Below are 17,935 nucleotides of genomic sequence, written 5' to 3' on the forward strand. Positions count from 1 at the left end.
TGACCAGAAGGAATGAAGCTGCTCATGAGTAAAGATCTACAGTTCTACTGCTCTTCTTTCAGAGCAGGACCTAATAGCTTGGATAATGCTGGTAAGGACAATACATCACAGAGTCAAAAGTGCAGAGCAATTTGGGTCTTCCACTGCAAGGATCCTCCTAAGATATGTATAAAAGAGTCACAAGACAGTGTTTGCTCCTTCCCAGTGGTCTTACAATACTTTTTATTTTTTCATTTGTGAACCCTTTTTATTGAATTAAAGTTAGACTACTTATCAGTTACTTGATTTGACTATATGCACATATACAGTTTGAAATTTATCTTGTTATTTCACCTATCTATCCATTCTTGCTGCCAAAATGTCTGCTTTCTCATGACATGTAAGAACCAGCAGATGTGGTATGTCTCAGATTGCTTGGCATTTCTGCCAGTTATTGCCTTATGGGTTACTAATTCTCTTGTAAATTTTATCCTGGAGTATACTTTCATTTTGATCAACTCTGTGTTTACTTTTGAGATTGTGCTGCTGTCCCCACCGCACTTTTAATTGCAAGATATGAAATTAATTAATGAAACTCTATTAGCTTGTACTGCGCTCTAACAAGTGTAAATACAAAGATGTTAAAATAGCAGGAGCTATTTTAGACAGTAAGTCAGTAGTGAATGGGTGTCTGGAGGAAACTGTGGCCAATCATTAAATCACCTTATCTTTCCCTCCATTGATTTGTTTTGATTTATTTCACATTAGGCAGTTGTAAAGGTTTTACTTGTGGCCAGGCACTGGCACCATGAGCAGACTGCTGACAGCGTTCTTTATGGAAAATGCTTGAAATGTGACATTATTGGAAAACTTCAAACAAGGGAAGATTTATGTTGCCCTATGTCCTAAACCATGAAGCAGGAGCATATAGCAAAAACCACTAGTTTTTCCTGTAACATGTTTCTGGAAATATTTGGGGTTTTTGGGTAAGACCACCAGAACAGATGGTGTGTTTGGAGCCCAGCAGCCCACTGCAGCCTTAATTTAAGTGATTCCAGCACATAAGATTCAAAAAGGAGAGGAACAGGCATGGTGGCTGCTGCTGAGGCTTTAATTTCTTTCTCACCTAATTTGAGTTGAAACTAAATTTTCAACAATATCCAACAATGCAATGAAATTCAACATCAAGAATCAGGCCCTTTAGATGTGTCTACCTGTCTGTGTGTGAGCAAAGGGATGGTAGAAGACACTATTAAAGTGAGACAATCCCTCATACCATGGGCAAGGACACCTTCCACTAAACCAAGTTGTTTAAAACACCATCCAACTTAGCCTTTAACATCTCCAGAGATGGGACATTCAAAACTCCTTTGGATAACCTGTTCCCAAAATAATTAGGGTGACTAATTAGTCACAAATAAGTTTTCATTAGACAGCTGAAGAAAACCAACCAACCTTTGGGCCATCGAGCCCAGGTGGGCCTGGAGGACCCCTGGGACCAGCAATCCCCTGCAAGGCACAAGAGGTAGAGGTAAACACTAGTTTAGTTCATGGACTCCACAGGTCTCTAAAAAAAATTAGCAGGTTGTTGATAAAAAATAATAATCATAAATAAAACAACTTATAAGAAACCATCAACCATGTTAATAGAAAAACAAGGTCACAGCAGATCAAGGCATGGTCACTCCCTCAGCTCTCTTACCATTTTCCCATCCTGGCCATCTCTACCTGGTGGTCCTCGGAGACCTTTATCCCCTTTGAAACCTGGGATGCCTGGCAGTCCTGGTGGGCCAGGAGGGCACTCACTGCACACATCCTGGGAGAGAACATGGAAAAACACATCAGCAAGAGGCTGCAGGCACCTAGCAGACCCTATGGACACCCACCATGAATGCAGCACTGTGGTGCTGATATAATTCCTAAACCTTTTCTGTTCTATCTCAAGATTGGGGTGAATTTGCCTTAGCATGAAGCAGAGTGAGGGTCAGCAGCTGAGCTCACATGTGCTCCCATGAGAACTTTCAGTTCTGCATCATAACTGGTCATCCAGGATCAGGAAAGCAAGAAAAAGCTCTTCTTAATGGGGAGGTCAGGGAGACTAGCAAGACTATCAATAAAAACATTGGTTTGAATCTACAAGACCACAAGAAGCCTGTGTCTTCTGCTCCAGTCTGAAAGATCTGTGTTACAGCTTAGAGGGTGGGTTTCTAGGGAAAAATCAGGTGCAACACAACCTCAGAAAGGGTTCTGCAGGGGAAATTATTCAGCTTGGATAAGGACAACTCATCCAATGGAGTTTATGAAGACCAAGTGAATGCCACAGTGTCCTGGCCAAATTTTATCAGGGAGAATCACTACCTTCCTCCTTCCAAACCTCTTTGAAGCATTGTCTCAGCAGTCTTTACATTCCAGCTATCCTGAGGAAATTTAATCCATCTATGACATTTCCATTTCAAAGGCAGACTCCCTTCAGTGGAAGGGGAGGGAATCCTGCCTACAAGAACATAATATAAAACAGATCATCAGGTTGAGAGTCAGGAGCCCCTGCTACAACACCCAGCTGTCAATGATCTGTTGCAAAACTGGGGGGTAAATTGTCTTTCTGGGTCTCATTGCCTACATCCACATTTATCTACTTAGAATGTAAGTGCTTGAGAAACACCCAGAACAGCAGAGCTCTAATTTCATCTGGGATTTCAAGGTGCTGCTTTTTGTACCAAGAAGCATGGAGTGACAAAATATCAAGCAGAAAACATGCACAAATGTGTTTGACCATAATATAAGCAAAGGAAGAAAATGAAAGAACATCAAAGTGACATCCTGTACCCAAGAATGAGTCTCTTGCTCTTTTCCAGATCAAAAATCCCAAACAATATTTTATACTGAAACCTCCAAAACAATATTGGGATCCACAAAACAAAGACAGCTCTTCACTAAAAAGTAATTTCACAGCAGCAATCTTAAAAGGGTCCTTTGGTTAATGTGGTTGGTAAAAGAAGGTAATTTTTTTAGTTTCTTTTAATCAATAAGAAAAGATTTCTTGCCAGGTTTAAGACAGCTTAAAAACTCACAACTCAGCCCACATAAATCTATAAAGATTTTTCAGTCAACACCTATCAAAGACTGACTAATTTTTCAGAGAATTCTCTACATGGAGAGTAAAGGCAGACAGATTATCACTTTTGAAACACAGGTACTTCTGGGGTTAATTACCTGCATCCTTTTAAATTCACAATGCAAACTAAATTTGTACCCACAGTTACCCAAAATGACTCCAGTCACTGTTGAAGGTGTATGTGAAAAAATCCAGAATTTTATTAAAATGGTTTCCACTTTCTGGTTTAGATAATGCAACTTGATAGTGTTTATTTCTGCTTGGGAATGCATGCCTCAGAAAGAGCTGAGAAAGTCTCAGAGTTGCTATAAAGAACTTTGTAGGTCATTTCACTGCTGGGGAAGGGATTTTGATCTCCACTGTCAGGTCGTGTCCCAATACCAGTGCAAGTAGGAGACCTGCAAGTCTTGAGCTTTGAAAGAGTGTTTAAAGACAGCTTTTGCACTTGTAGTTCAGACACTTTCCCATCACAGAGCATTAGTCAGGTCTGAATCAAACTGAGAGATAAACTCCCACCTTCATTAAAGGCTGATTACCTTCACTAGGAGATTTATGTCCTCTGGAGTCAGCAAGGGTGGGGAACCCTGTGGAATGAGAAATTCATTATTTCAGGAAATTGTAAGAAGCATCAAGACATGAGAATTTTTTCCTGAACATGATCATGGATTCTCACTGGTTTCCCTTGTCTTGTCTAGACTCACTGGGCCAAACTTGTACTTCCCACCCTACCTTACCAATGCTCTTCATCACACCTGAGATGAGTTTTTGCTGAAGGTACTGCACAGTGGCACTAAGGACGTGCTTTCTGGTTTTTATTTAAATACAGAATATCCAGTTATTTTCATACCATTCCAAAGCCTTCACTAAACCTTTAGTGGGTTTTAGTCTTTTTCCTACTGCTCTACTGGGAAAAGTAACAGTGGAAAAGCACCTAAGTGCACTTTTGAGGTGAGGTGTACAGGTGGAAATTGAGTTATAAGGAAGATGTAATACAGAATTGAAGTTACATACAGGTTTTCCAGGAGGTCCTCTTTCCCCTGGATTTCCAGGCACACCCTACAGATCAAGAAAAAAAAAAAAAGTGAAATTATTATACAATAATCTCCTGGTTGCTCCTGCACTCTGCTGACTGATCTGAACTAGCAAACATTTTACTTTCTGCTGCTGAGCAGCACTGCCTCTTGCATGTGACAAACAGAAAAGTCCTACAAATATCTGCAACTTGAACATGCTCTCAAGCCCTTGCTAAATTCATTTGAGTCACACAGACACTGGAATTGCTTTAGTTTGTTTTCTGGTCATAGGAAACACTATGACCTTTACTAGTGTGAAGGATGAAGATTTAAATCTCTGAAGGCATCTGAAACAATCAAAATCAGGTTGGTTGATTGGTTGTTTTTTGTTGAGGTGTAGTGGTATCAGTTATCCTGAGGCAAAGGCATAGAAGTTACCACCATTGTGAGAATTTTATGTCCAGAAGGGCAGGATTAGGAAAAGGGACAACCTCTACCCCTAAGTGGGCATCTCCTACATGTCATTAATGAGGAATTTGATAAAAACAAAACAAAAACCATGTCTAAAAACTTTTGTAAAATCTTTGCATAAAGTAATGCTCTCTGGGTAAACCAAATCTTTTGAACAAGACAGTTTGCCACTGCTCAGATGATAACAAAAATCTGCATTGTGAGGATCCTTGCAGTGAGTGTTTTAAGATACTTGGTGACATTTCCCCAAACCATTTTCTGCTGAATTCCTGTATCCACCTGGTCCATCACTGTGTCATCACTCAAGCAAGTGCATACTAGATTATGATTACCTTAAAGAGCATACAAAATTTACCACATACAAAAGCTGCTCTTCCTGATCACTTTTGTTTCTAAAGGAACAGTTTCTACTGACCATCTGAAAGCATCTTATTTGTGTTCAGCTTTGTTGATTCTGCAGAAGTTCCACATGGGGTTTTCACTGGGATGGTTCCAGATTTGCCACCCAGGATGTTCACAGAATCATGGAATGGGTTGGGAGGGACCTTCAATAGCATCTAAATTCAACCCCCTGCCCTGGGCAGGAACACCTTCCACCAGACCAGGTTACTCAGAGCCCCATCCAACCTGGCCTTGAACACTTCCAGGTATGGAGCATCCACAGCTTCTCTGGGAAACCTGTGCCAGTGTTTCAGCAACCTCACAATAAAGAACTTCTTCCATCTATCTAATTTAAATCTACTCTCTTCCAATTTGAAACCATTACCCCTTTTATTGTCACACCCCTTGTGTGGCAAGGAAAAGGTTGAAAGTGGAAGATTTGATGGGGAGGAAAAAATAGAGTTGTTTTCACTCAAGACAACCTTGCAGCTGGAGGATGCTAAGAATATTCAGTGTGGAAAATTTCACGTGCTGTGTTTTCCTTGGGTTGTTTTCTGTCTGTCCTGAGAAGTGGAGGTTTTGTAGAAGATAACAGACTGCTGTAAAAAACTTAAAAGGTGTTCCTCATAGGCTGGGGCCTCCCTGCTGGGAGAAGCTTGGAGGTTACCCTGAGCACTTTTTGCCTCTGCTAAGATGGAATAAGCTTAGCAGTGCATGTGTCCCCATTCTGCCAGTGTGGTAATGGAATAAATCTGCTCTTTACACTTCAGCTCTGGATTTTGGCTGTCTTGGTTATCTATGTATATACACTTCTCACATCTTGTCAAAAGTCCCTCTCCATCTTTCTTCAAGGCTCCCTTCAGGTACTGGAAGACCACAAATAGGTCACCCTGAACCCTTCACTTTTCCAGGCTGAGCAATCCCAATTCTCTCTACCTTTCCTTGTAAGAGAATTGCTCTATTCCTTCAGTTGCCTTGCTGCCTCCTCTAGACTTGCTCCAACAGCTCCATGTCCTTCCTGTGCTGTGGGACCCCCGAGCTGGACACAGCACTGCAGGTGGGGTCTCACCAGAGCAGAGTAGAGGGGCAGAATCCCCTCCCTTGACCTCCTGGACACGCTGGTTTTGATACAGCCCAGGACTTGATTGGCTTTTTGGGCTGCATCAACATCTGGATGTTGATCAAGGTACAAGCAGTGGCTTTCAATCAGTCTAGGCTCAGTAGGAGCTACTCTTTGAGATTATCTAATATTTCCAAATGGAAAGTCCCTTTAAAATTTGGTCAAATACTTATCCAGGAAGGGTACTGGGCGTTCTTTCTGCACCTTGTCTCAGGCTAGTCTGATTTGCCAATCAATTCATTGTATTATTTACACAGACAACCAGATGGGGACATGGGCATTAATGACTGGAGAACACTGGGTGTTATGACATACCACAATTATAGCTATAGGAAAAACTTGGATTTCATCCTTGAGTCTCAATTAGTACTTAAATCCTGGTATGTCTTGCTAGAGGAGAGAAAAAAATGGGAAAATATATTGATTATCTTTTTCTATGTCCACGTTAAATGCTTCTGGGTGAGCAACAACCCTTCAATTACCTTGACTTTCTAAGAGATGAAAATTAAATACAAACTGAAGTGCAGCTGAAGTGGAGCTGAAGTAGTACTGAAGTTCATGGATGAACTCTTGTTTCCTGAGGAACTAAACCTTCTGCAGGTGAGAACAAAGAGAAGATAATGTCTGCAGAAGATGTTTAGCTCAGAATTCTCCTCAGATGTCCTTCTGGGGAATTGAGTAAAGATTAGTAAATATTTTAGTCATTTCTAGCTCTCCTTCTTCCACAGAATTTCAAGGTGAATACAGAGGACTGTGCATTGTTCCCAAAGCCCCTTCCCTTTCACAGATGCTAACTGTCAGGTCATGCTTTTGGCAGATGCTTTTGCATCCTCTCCACTGTGCTTCTCAGCCACTTCTGCAAGTGGGAAGAGGGATGGCTAACTAACAATTACACAGATCTTGTATTCCCAGACCTACTTTGTTCAGGAAGACTCACACAGAACTTGCTTTACGAAGTGTGATGCAAAGCAAAAACTTGAGCCATGAGAATAATCCTGGATCAGAAAGCAACACAGAAAACACAGTTCAGAAATGCCTTTCATGCTGACTAGTAGCACAGCTATAAATATATGCCATAGGGCTCACTGACAGCCTTCTGCTTTGGGATCTGAAATATGAACATGGAACTAGCAGTGTAATTGAGTATTTAAAGATCTTTTTAAAAAATAATATAGGAAAAGACTTCTTAGTTATGTGAAGAGACATGCAAGAAGAGAGCGAATAAAATGGAAATCCTTGGAAAGCATTAAGCACAGCTATCATGCCCACATGGTATCAGATTGCCTTGAGACAAAAAGGGATGAACCCATTTTTTTGCATGCTGTATGATGCTGAGCTGGTGATATCTCTAACAGGGTGGAAATGAGATGGAAAAAGAGATTAAGTAAGCTCTGCGCCATGGCTGGCAAACCTGAAAAAAGCACTGAAGCCCCAGGAAAAATCAAACAATTGGAAGGTACAAGACTGGCAGAGAATGCCCATTGAAGAATGCTTTTGTGATCCAAACTGTAAAAGCCAGGTGCAGATGATGGCACTTCAGCATGGTGCATTATCAGAAAGCAGGCCAATGGAAATAGAGTCAAAAGCAGAGGAAATATTGGTGGTCTATAGAGGCCTGGAGTTAGAAAAGGCTGACAAAAACAGACAAGCTGCAAACACAGAATCACAGAATATCCTGGGTTGTAAGGAACCCACAAAAAATCAAGTCCAGCTCCTGTTCTTGCACAGGACAATCCCAAGAATCACATCATGTGCCTGAGAGCATTGTCCAAACAAGCCTTGAGCTCTGTCAGTCTTGGTGCTGTGACCACTTGCCTGGGGATCCTGTTCCAGTGTCTGGCCACCACCTGGATGAAGAACCTTTTCCTAATATCCGACCTAAACCTCCCCTGATGCAACTTCACATTGCTCAGAGCAGAATGAGAATGCTAGAATGAAGACATGGAAGTTAAAACTGCATCTGACAAACTAATAGGGGAGGGAACTGGAAAAGAGAAAGTCAAAAATTTCATTAAAAAAGTGAGTATGACCAAAAAACTGCATGGCACTGAAATGAAATGCTGCTAACATGATGTGGGAATATGCACAGACACAAATTACAACCAGTGTTGGAAAGCTTATAAAGTTTGAACACTTTCAGGAGCTTGCAGCCAAGAGTGGCTGGCACAAAGCAGAATATCCAATGAGTGGTACAGAACACCAGTACAGGGAAAAGATGTCAGCCATGAGGAGGTGTGATGCACAGTACCCAGAGCATCAGTCTGCAAAATCTGACACACAGGAATGGTCTTGAAATGGGAACTGATGGAAACTGTGCTGCTGATAATGCTAAAAAAAAGTATTTAACTTAGTTGTTTGGCAAATGGTGCCAATTATGCCAAGGTTGTGGGTTTAATCCCCTCATGGCCCATTCACTTCAGACTTGGACTTGATAAGCCTTGTGGGTCCCTTTCAATTCAGAATATTCTTTGATTCTGTAACTAAGAAGAAATAATATGCTAGTGCAGTTAACAGGCAAAATCCTACGATGGGGGAAATGATGCTCAGGTAAGTGGTACATGCAAAAATACTCAAAAATGAAGAAAGTCTGTAAGGAAACATAAGTGTATAAGGGAAGTGTATAAGTCACACAGGCATATTGTGGGATAGGTCTATAACAAGCCAGAAAATTAAACTTGAAATGCAATGTCTTAAATCAATTATACGTCACAGCAATAAAGAGACAGTAGGGGGGTTAGTAAGTATACTCTGGTTTGAGATGTAAGTACCTTAAAACAAACAGTTCCTAAAAGGAACTTTCCTTCTAACTGGATGGGAAAATCAACCTCAGAACAGCCAACTCTGCTTTCCAAATTCATTGGCAGTAATTTATGCATCCACAAAGGTTTTGCAATTATGAAAGCAAACGCAGGGGGAAGATTAACTCCTCAGTAATGCTGGAACTTAGTTACCATAAATAATTAACCTAATTAAAAAGTGATTAATTCAATGTTTATGTTAATTAAAATTATCATAATCAAAATACAGAAAGATCCTATTAAACAGGTGCCCTCATTGCTAATAGGAGGATAAGAGAAGGTCTCATTCAGATTGTTTGCTAACCTAAGGACACTAAATAGGTGTGTTGAACAGAAACATTTTCTCTCCCAGCAGACAGTCAGGGAAGAACAGATGATTCAAAACATGAAGTGTAAGGGTGGCTGGCCAAAGAGTGTCTGCTCCTTTAGGGGTATTTGGTCAAGGACCTTTTTGAATTCAACAAAGGAAGAGAAGGAAAAAGTCATAAATTACAACATCAAGGACACAAGCCTGACCAACAGAAAAGGATGGCAGTGATGGGAAGCAAGCCTGGACATTCACACTAATTGATCAAGGCATGTGGAAATATGAGGCAGCTTATTGCAGCAAGGTTACCTTATCCAGGACCTTGTCAGCTGGGAAATTAAGGTGAAAGGGGGAAATCAGAAACTAAATTTTCCAAGATTCATATCTAAGAAGCAGCAGATCTTGTCACTCACAGCAACTAATGGGCTAACAAAAACCATGGATTGCACTTCCTGGGAGATCAATCTGGACCTTCCAAGTGATAAGATTGTGAACTGGGAGACTGAACTGGGAGGGGTGAGGGACTGATAGAGCTGGGGAGATGCATGAGGGGCTGTGCAGGGGAAGAAAGGGCAACAAACAAACAGGGGGTAGACAGGAAAGGGTATGAAAGAGGCTGGTTGTGTGGAAGCCAGAGCTGGCTGGTGCATTTGTCTGGCTGAGCAGTCATCTGCCTACCATGGTTTCTCCTGTCATTTTATATCCTCTAATAAACCTTTCCATAGAGTCATGGGATGGTTTGGGTTGGAAGGGACCTTAAAGCCCATCTCACTCCAACCCCTTGCCATGGGCAAGTCACTTTCCACTGGACCAGGTTGCTCCAAGCCCCATCCAACCTGGGCATTCTGCTCCAGTGCTTCACTACATCAACAGTTAAGAATTTCTTCCTAATATCTAATCTAACCAGGCAGGAGGGACCTTGTCTGCAGCAGCTGGAGGAGATGGCACTACATATAACATCATTGAACACGTAGAAATACTTTTTGATTATTCACAGACAAGGAGATTGGCCAACTTCTCTGACAGAAGGTACTTAAGACTAAACTATTTTAATGTTTGATACAGGAATACTGTCAGATTAAAATGTGATATTTTTTTTTTCCAAAAGCAAGAGAAAGTAATTTTTTTAAGTGGCTGAGATCCTTAAAGTAGGCACAATGTGTAGTAATTCTCTTACGGAAAAAAATCAACATATTATTGGGGAAAAAAGACCTAAATAAAGAACACTTTTTAGGCTTTAAGAATTGGAGCTTTGGTTAATCAGAGAAAGAAATGTGAATTTAAAGACAAGAAAATTATATATGTGGAAGAAGACAACATGTCCTAGCTTTGTTGCAGAAAAAGACAATTCATAGGGATTTATGGATACAATGAACTCTAGAAGACAGACAAATAGCAAGGCTTTTGCTAAGAAGAACAGAACAAGGCCAAAGCAGTACAATTGTACTGTAAACCTAGGCAAGTATTTTCAAAACCTAAATTTTAATAAAACAAGATACTGTCCTGAGAACTCTTGATATTAGATTGAGTAGCCAACAGGTATTTCAAAAGGTGACTTTGGGCTATCTCAAAAAAATATGACACATGCTTTTAGGAAACAGAAAAAAATCTAGAATGTAGTCATGTAAAAAACCTAATTTATTCACCAGTGGGAGAGAATTCTGGCCAAAGCTATTGCAAAAGGAGTATTGACTCTTTCAATTCCCCTTGTAAATCTGATTTGCTATATCAGAGAATACAAGTGATAGCAGGCACTTTGACAAGCATCTGATGAGTTTGCAACTGGAAAAATAATTCAGAGAGTAACTCCATGTATGTAAATGTGATTTAAAATATTTTTTTCAGTCTCAGAAAAAAAGCATGGAATATATTTGCAAAGGCCACCTCAAAGTACAAGACACTGAGGCAAGTCATTCAGGCAATTGACACTGCATGGCTTGGGAGTTGCACAGCAAATTCATTTTAGCAATTCAAATTGGAGCTTTCCTATCCAATGATATCCTGTTTGAACACAGCAGAGTACAAAAATGGACATGGTTCAGAGGATACAGGAACACTGCATTGGCATACAAGGGTGCAGAAGAAGAACAAAAATTTCCTTATGCTAGTTAAATAAAGACAAGGATCATGAAACTGCAAATGCATGACCCTGTCAAAATAGATTATCCCTGCTGACACAACAAGAATTGTCAGAATGTGCCCCATGCCTCTAATTACACCTCCTGAAACACAGATAGAATGGTTTAGCAAGTGATCAGACAATGCAGAAAGGTCCTAGAAGACATATTGACTACAATTAAAGCAGTGAGTGTAACAGAGATTGTGTTTTATAAGTTGCCTGAGGAATGGTTGTTTTTGGGTTAATTTCCTGCAGGGAAAAGAAAAATGTAAAGACCTTAGAGCTGCATCTCCAAGAGTTGACCAACCAACACTGATCTGAGCAGAGCCAGAATGAGACTCAAAAATCTGCCTAGGAACAGTACAGCTCTAGGAAACCCATCTATCTCCTGTTCAAAATCTCTTGGTTAAAAGTCTCAAACATCTGAGGCAAGGTGATGAGATCTAGGGACAGGCAGCAGGACACAATCAATCCCAAATCTCTGGCTGCTCAGGGACACAAGATGATGGAGGCAAAGGACCATTTCAGTTATCATGGACTGTGGAAGAAAACCCTTGGCATAATCATTTGTCTTGTGACAAAGTATTGAGTCATGGAATCACAATATGGTTTGGGTTGGAAGGGGCCTTAAAGGTCATCCAGTTCCAACTCTCCTGCCATAGGCAGGAACACCTTCCACAAAATCAGGTTGCTCCAAGTCCCATCCAACCTGGCCTTGAACACTGTCAGGGATGGCATCCACAACCTCTGTGGGCAGTAAGTAGGTGGGAAGGCACCTCCTAGACCACCTGATGGATGTCAGTAAAGCCACACTAGGGTTGAAAAGTGCTTGCTGTGAAGTTGCTGAGAGCTGCCATTTCAGACATAACAGCATCATGGAGCAGCACTGAGAAGGAGAATAACAGGAGGTCACTTCCCCCTCTTCACAGAGTTCCCTCAACAGGCAAAAATCCAAAGATCAAGCCCTTCAAAATCTTCAAAGCCTCCTTCAGTGGACTGGTTGCCACATCATAGAGGAAAAAAATTCTCCTCTTTCAGATGCAGCACTGAAGAAGAACCAGGCAGAGAGAGGGGCCAGCTTTCCAGCTGGGAGTCTGCCACGTTCCTCTCTATTCCTCAGTTCCATGACTCACCATGGAGACAGCAGGAGAACAATGCACCAAGAGGTTAAAATGTCCTCAAACATGCACAATAGCAGCAGCAAAATGAACTCATAGAGAACTTCTTAACAGCTGTGGCCCTGTTTTAACAGAAATGGTACTTATCTCAGTGGACTCTAAGAAGTTCCTAGACAGCCTAACCATTGTCCTTTTTCAGTGTGGGATCTTTTCCCAGTGTATGCTGCCAAGTCCCTTCCCCAGTGTCATTTTAAAATGGTTCAGTGGTGAAGTCCCCCATTTTCCTTGAAGCAATCCTCCTCATTCCATCTGTTTTCCCCTTTGACATCCTAAGTTGTAAGAGCTCCACTGCTGCAAATCATGTCCCTTAGACAATCCTAGTAACATTCAGTGACTGCAGTTGATTATCAGCACAAATTTTTAAGGAAATGAGATCCAAGCACTGACAAATTTCTTGAGCACTTACACTTTTATTTTACTTACATCCTGGCCAGGAGGCCCCTGTGGTCCAGGGATACCAGGTACACCACGGGGACCCTGGTAGGGACAGAACAGACAGACCCAGTAATGTGAGTGGTATTGATGAGGTGCTTCTTAGCTGAAGAAATCCTTAACATAATAGTTACTGGTGGAAAAATTGGAAAATTAGAGAAAAAATCAGCACCTACACAACTATGAAAGAGTTTAAGAAAAAACATAATTACAGTCACATTGCACTATGCTGGTACCAGTCATTTCTGTGCCTCAAGGGACTTCATGTGCATCACTAAAGTCAAGCTTCCCATACATTGATGGAGAGGTAATAATGACTCTTTACAGGAGGCAGGTCTTTGAACAGGGAGAAAATATGACTGTACACAGGGCAATATGGAAAAGAAGGTTCATCTCCTCAGTTCCAGGCTATCACACTGGCTAGGACTGGCTGTTGTGCTGGAAATTCAGGCCAGGGTCTATGAAGACCATGATACACAGTTGTTTGTGCAACCCCAATGGATTGCATCCTTGAAAAACTGAATGTTGAGGGACTAAAGTGTGTTTGGTGAATACTGAAATCCGTAAGATTTAAGTGAGAAAAATGTTTTAAATGGTTTATTTTAAACCCTTGAGACCTTGGCTATAAGAAATGTGCCTTGAATTATGTGCCTTAAAATATTTTTATTTTATAAATATAATATAATACAATATAATATAATTTATGTTAAAATTTTTTGAATGAAGGGTGAAACAAGTCACTCATTATCTGTGTTGTAGAACTATTGACATGTAAGGCAAAGTTTCCACCAGAACAAGGCTCTTGAGTAACTCTTTCTCACAACTCAGTATAGCAGACAAGTACCTGATAATACAAAGGAGAAGTTCCCTTTGGAGGGTCAATCACCCCATGACCATTCCTCAAGCAAAACCAAAACAATTGCATGTGCTCTCATAAAATGACTGGTAGAAACATAATTAGTGTGGTTTTCCCCTCCTCAAAGAATTTGGGTATAGCTAGAAAGACATACTGTACCAGGGATCCTTTGTCTCCTGGGGGTCCTGCAGGGCCCTACAAACAGAAAAGACACAGCAATCAAAACACTTGAAATTCCCATCCTCCTCTGGCTGAGCATTAAGGCTGAGCATTAAGCATTAATAACACATGAAGGCATTATTCTCTGCACTGGACTGTGTGCTGCACTCAGGAGTGTGGATGTGTGTGCACTGCCTGTGCCCATGGACAATCCCTGCTCCTGGCTGGGTCTGGGGACACAGAACCACAGCATGCTCACATCCCTTGGGCTGGGACAGGACAAGTCCCCCAGATTCTGAATCCCATTACATTTAAATACCTCTTGTGGAAGAAAAACGTCCCACAGGACTTCTGTGCTCTTTAATTTAGGTCAGAGCAGGGGGGGCAGTGGGCTTGTGCATGCTGTTTGTTTGTGGATGCAGCTTAAAATGTGCTGCTGAGTAGAGTGAGCTGCTGGCAGGCACCCACTTTTATAGGAACACCACAGAAGTGATGCAGTACCACATCCAGCATGGGTGAATCAATCTGGTATTCCACACACACCCAAAACAAGGCTGGAATAAATTGGCTACTATAACTCCTCTCCTTTTGCTTTCTATTTCACACACAGTAACTCACTAATCCTCACAATGTCTCCATGAAAGACACCTTAATGCATATTAAAGAAATGGCTAAATGCATAATTTAATTAATACCAACAAGGCAAGGCAGGCCAAGATTGAAACCTCTGTGCTTATACTGTGCATCCATCCAATAGGCAATTTCAGCAGAAACATGTGAATTCACCCCAATTGTCCAAGCTGTCCTTTACTCTATAGCATATAGAGTAAAACACACTCATTAGCAGAGTGTGTTGGAAATAACACTCTGCTAATGCTCAGGTTTATGGCTCAGTGGTATGTAAATTGTAACTCAATACTTCAGCAGATAAGGTAAAAAGAAAATCCTCATCTATACATACTTTTTGTGCAGGAAGCAAAGCCTGAGAGAGGTTAAGGGCACAGGAGGAAGCAGAGTGAGGATTCCAATTAAAAAGAGTTGCTGGCTCTCAGCTCTGAAGCTGAAGTATTATAAACACAATTTTGTCACATTGCTAAAAAGAGTAGAGGCTGACGTCTTTAATTCAGTGTATAATATGCACTGAAGCAACTCCACTGATTTTATTATGGGGGTTTTTTTAGTGTGGGATTCAGTCTTTGTGACAGTCTGCTAGATTCAAGGTTATACAGAGAGGTTTTTTTTTTTTCCCAATTCCAGTCTTTGCACTGGAGCTGAGGTTACGAAGAACCTACAGTGGGGAAAAAAACCATCATAATAATGCTTTGTGGTTTTTTTGGTTTCTTTGCTTCTGTATTTTCTTTTTTTGTTGGTTTTTTTTTTTGTTTTTCTTTTTTAAAGAAGCATTTAGTTAAGCAAACTAAATAACATTAAAAAACATATCATTTGAGAACAGTGTGGTGTGTAGGTGGCTACACATCCTGACAGTGGGCAAATAATGAAGACACCAAAAAAAAACAATCTTCTGGTGTGAGACAAGAGATGTCTGCATTTGGAGTCAAGTCCTTAGTCATTTGTGTTTATGGAGATGAGGATGCTAAACCCCCAATGAAGAGCAACTTTGTCATCCTGTGTACATCAGGATGCAGACATGAACTCATCTAGCCCTGGACTGAATCTAAAAATCTGTAATTAAAGACTATGCACTAGCTAGTCATTTTCAAACAAGCCAGATACTCATTTGTTAATTTAGTTTTAATTTCATTAATGGCTGAACATTGAGAAGTGCAAGAACACCACTGTTCCTTAGATAAATCATAACAAAGGACACTCAGGAAACCTGCAGTCATTGGTAACTCTGTGAGGACCATAAAAGCCATGATACAGCCAAAGAGTGAACAGGACCCTGTCTGCTTTAACTCAGATAGAATTCAGCATGGTAAAAGCAAATATTAAGTGGACATACACCTCAGAAAGTCAGACTTTTCAATTCATTACCCAGCACTATGACTTATTTCAACTTCCTGTACTAATTGGGACATTTATAGCTAGATAAACAGCACTGATAACCAAACATTGAATGGTTGGTCCAGGATCATGGCATGTATGAGGTATTGCAAAAGAATGGGGCTCAGATGTCCTCTAGCAATTACAGCCAGAAATAGCATTTGCTTCGCCCTAAACATATTTCACTAGCAAATTCAGTACATAGCTGGAAGTCTCTCAGCAGGACTACTGCCAGAGCACTACCAAATCCCCCTCATTTCTAGAGGAGTTGTACATGACAAATACTGGCGTGATCAAAGCCCCACCAACAGGAAAATCCAAATTTTCTGAGCAGACTCCCATGTACACCATGTGGCCATCTGATACTCAGGAGGGCAGAGCTGGATGAGGCCAAACCTATCAAATATTTGTGTGAAATGATGGGGAGCATGGCTCTCTTGGAACACAGCAGTTTAAGTAATCTGCTGTTGTATTTTGCTATTGGAGTGTCGCTGTGTCACTGATGTGGGCATGTGTGCCACACTCATCCCTTCCAACAGGGCTTATACAACACTTGTCCAGGAGACCTGAGCTGCTGCCTTGGCACAGATCTCCACTCATATCTACAGCCAGTGTGCCAGGATGATGCACAAAATTCAGGAGTGAGTCAGTGACATCCATCCTACAGAACTTTTAACCCTCTTAACAGACATGTGACATGTAAGCTACAAATAGCAGCCTCTGGGCTCGTCTGGAATCTGCAGCTTCAGAAAGCAAAATGTCCCACAGGCTCTCAGCACAGCTGAGCACAGGCAACACATTCCCCAGATGGCAATGCCTGATTTTCCACCTTGTTCCAGGTTGCAGCAGGACCTGCTACTTACAGGGGGTCCAGCCAGGCCGACTCCTGGCACTCCTCTGTCTCCTGGCTGTCCAGGGAGGCCAGGAGCTCCCCTCTCACCCTGAAATAAAGGAAAGAATTAAAAGCTTTGTGCACTGATGAGAAAATCTGCTGAAATTGCAAGCAGGTTGTACATCAGAATGTCACATGAGTACATCTGGTCCTGCTCCTGCCCACAGAGGGACAGATTCTGCTTGTGGCAGCATGGAGATATGGCACAGTTACTGTCTCATCGTGCCAATAAAGCGTCCTTTTCCACCACAGGGGCCCAGCCCACCTCTGTGGGCTCAGTGTGTGCCACATCACATCACAAAACTGAGTGGAAACACAATCTTTGCAAGTGTCTTCATTTATTTTAGTGTGCTGCATCAAATTTCCAGCATTTCATGAACCACCAAGGTTGGAAGAGACCTTCAAGATCAGTCAGTCCAACCACCAGCCCAACACCACCTTGATCACCCAAAACCATACCCCCAAGAGCCACATCCAGAACACTTCCAGAAACAGTGATTTCACCAAGGCACTTTCCTTAGCTTGGGGAAGCACTAGGCACCATAAATCACTTTTCTATCCCTGTGCTTCTGTGGTAGAAGGCTAAGGCACAAAAATTACTGAACATAAATCATTTATCTGGGGAAGACAGGATTAGGGAAGTTTTATTACATCTTCATATTCTCCTTTCCTTTACCAATATAGGCCTACTCACAGAAGTGTACGAAATTATTTTGGTAAAATATAAGTCAACATTTCTACCACTCTCTATTGAGCCCTGTACTAGAAAAGGAGAGTTTTCCCTTCTAAAGAACAGGCTTTTCAAAGTAAAAGCACAGAAAGCAGCTTGGCATTGTTCAATGTACACTGTAGACAGAGGGCTAAGAAAGAATTCAGCTGTAAGACTTTAGTTTAAACATCTGTTTTCTAGTTATAGGGAGAAATCAATAATGGATTGCATTGCAGTTGTGAGATTTGGTCTCATGTTGGCAGTAGATTTATAACAACAAATCTTATTTATGCTATTTATTATGACATTTTTTCTAGCTATATAGAAGTATGATAGAAAAATTGTTACCTGTGGATTCTGCCCACTCAAATTTAAATCTGCAATATCTCCTATTTTTTCCCT

The 17,935-nt window shown here is 41.2% G+C and overlaps 1 protein-coding gene across 1 annotated transcript in view; it reads right to left on the minus strand.

The window, feature by feature from the left end:
• Nucleotides 1–17,935, minus strand: part of COL22A1 (collagen type XXII alpha 1 chain) — a 227,247-nt gene that overhangs the window by 31,250 nt on the left and 178,062 nt on the right. Inside the window, exons 41-47 of the mRNA XM_015620160.2 lie at nucleotides 16,796–16,873; nucleotides 13,929–13,964; nucleotides 12,905–12,958; nucleotides 4,106–4,150; nucleotides 3,631–3,678; nucleotides 1,682–1,795; nucleotides 1,435–1,488 (exon numbers count right to left, since the gene is read on the minus strand). Coding sequence (XP_015475646.1) covers nucleotides 1,435–1,488; nucleotides 1,682–1,795; nucleotides 3,631–3,678; nucleotides 4,106–4,150; nucleotides 12,905–12,958; nucleotides 13,929–13,964; nucleotides 16,796–16,873 — 429 coding nt within the window. The remainder of the gene's footprint in view (nucleotides 1–1,434; nucleotides 1,489–1,681; nucleotides 1,796–3,630; nucleotides 3,679–4,105; nucleotides 4,151–12,904; nucleotides 12,959–13,928; nucleotides 13,965–16,795; nucleotides 16,874–17,935) is intronic.

Source organism: Parus major, chromosome 2, assembly GCF_001522545.3.
Source record: "Parus major isolate Abel chromosome 2, Parus_major1.1, whole genome shotgun sequence".
NCBI classification, from domain to species: Eukaryota; Metazoa; Chordata; class Aves; order Passeriformes; family Paridae; genus Parus; species Parus major.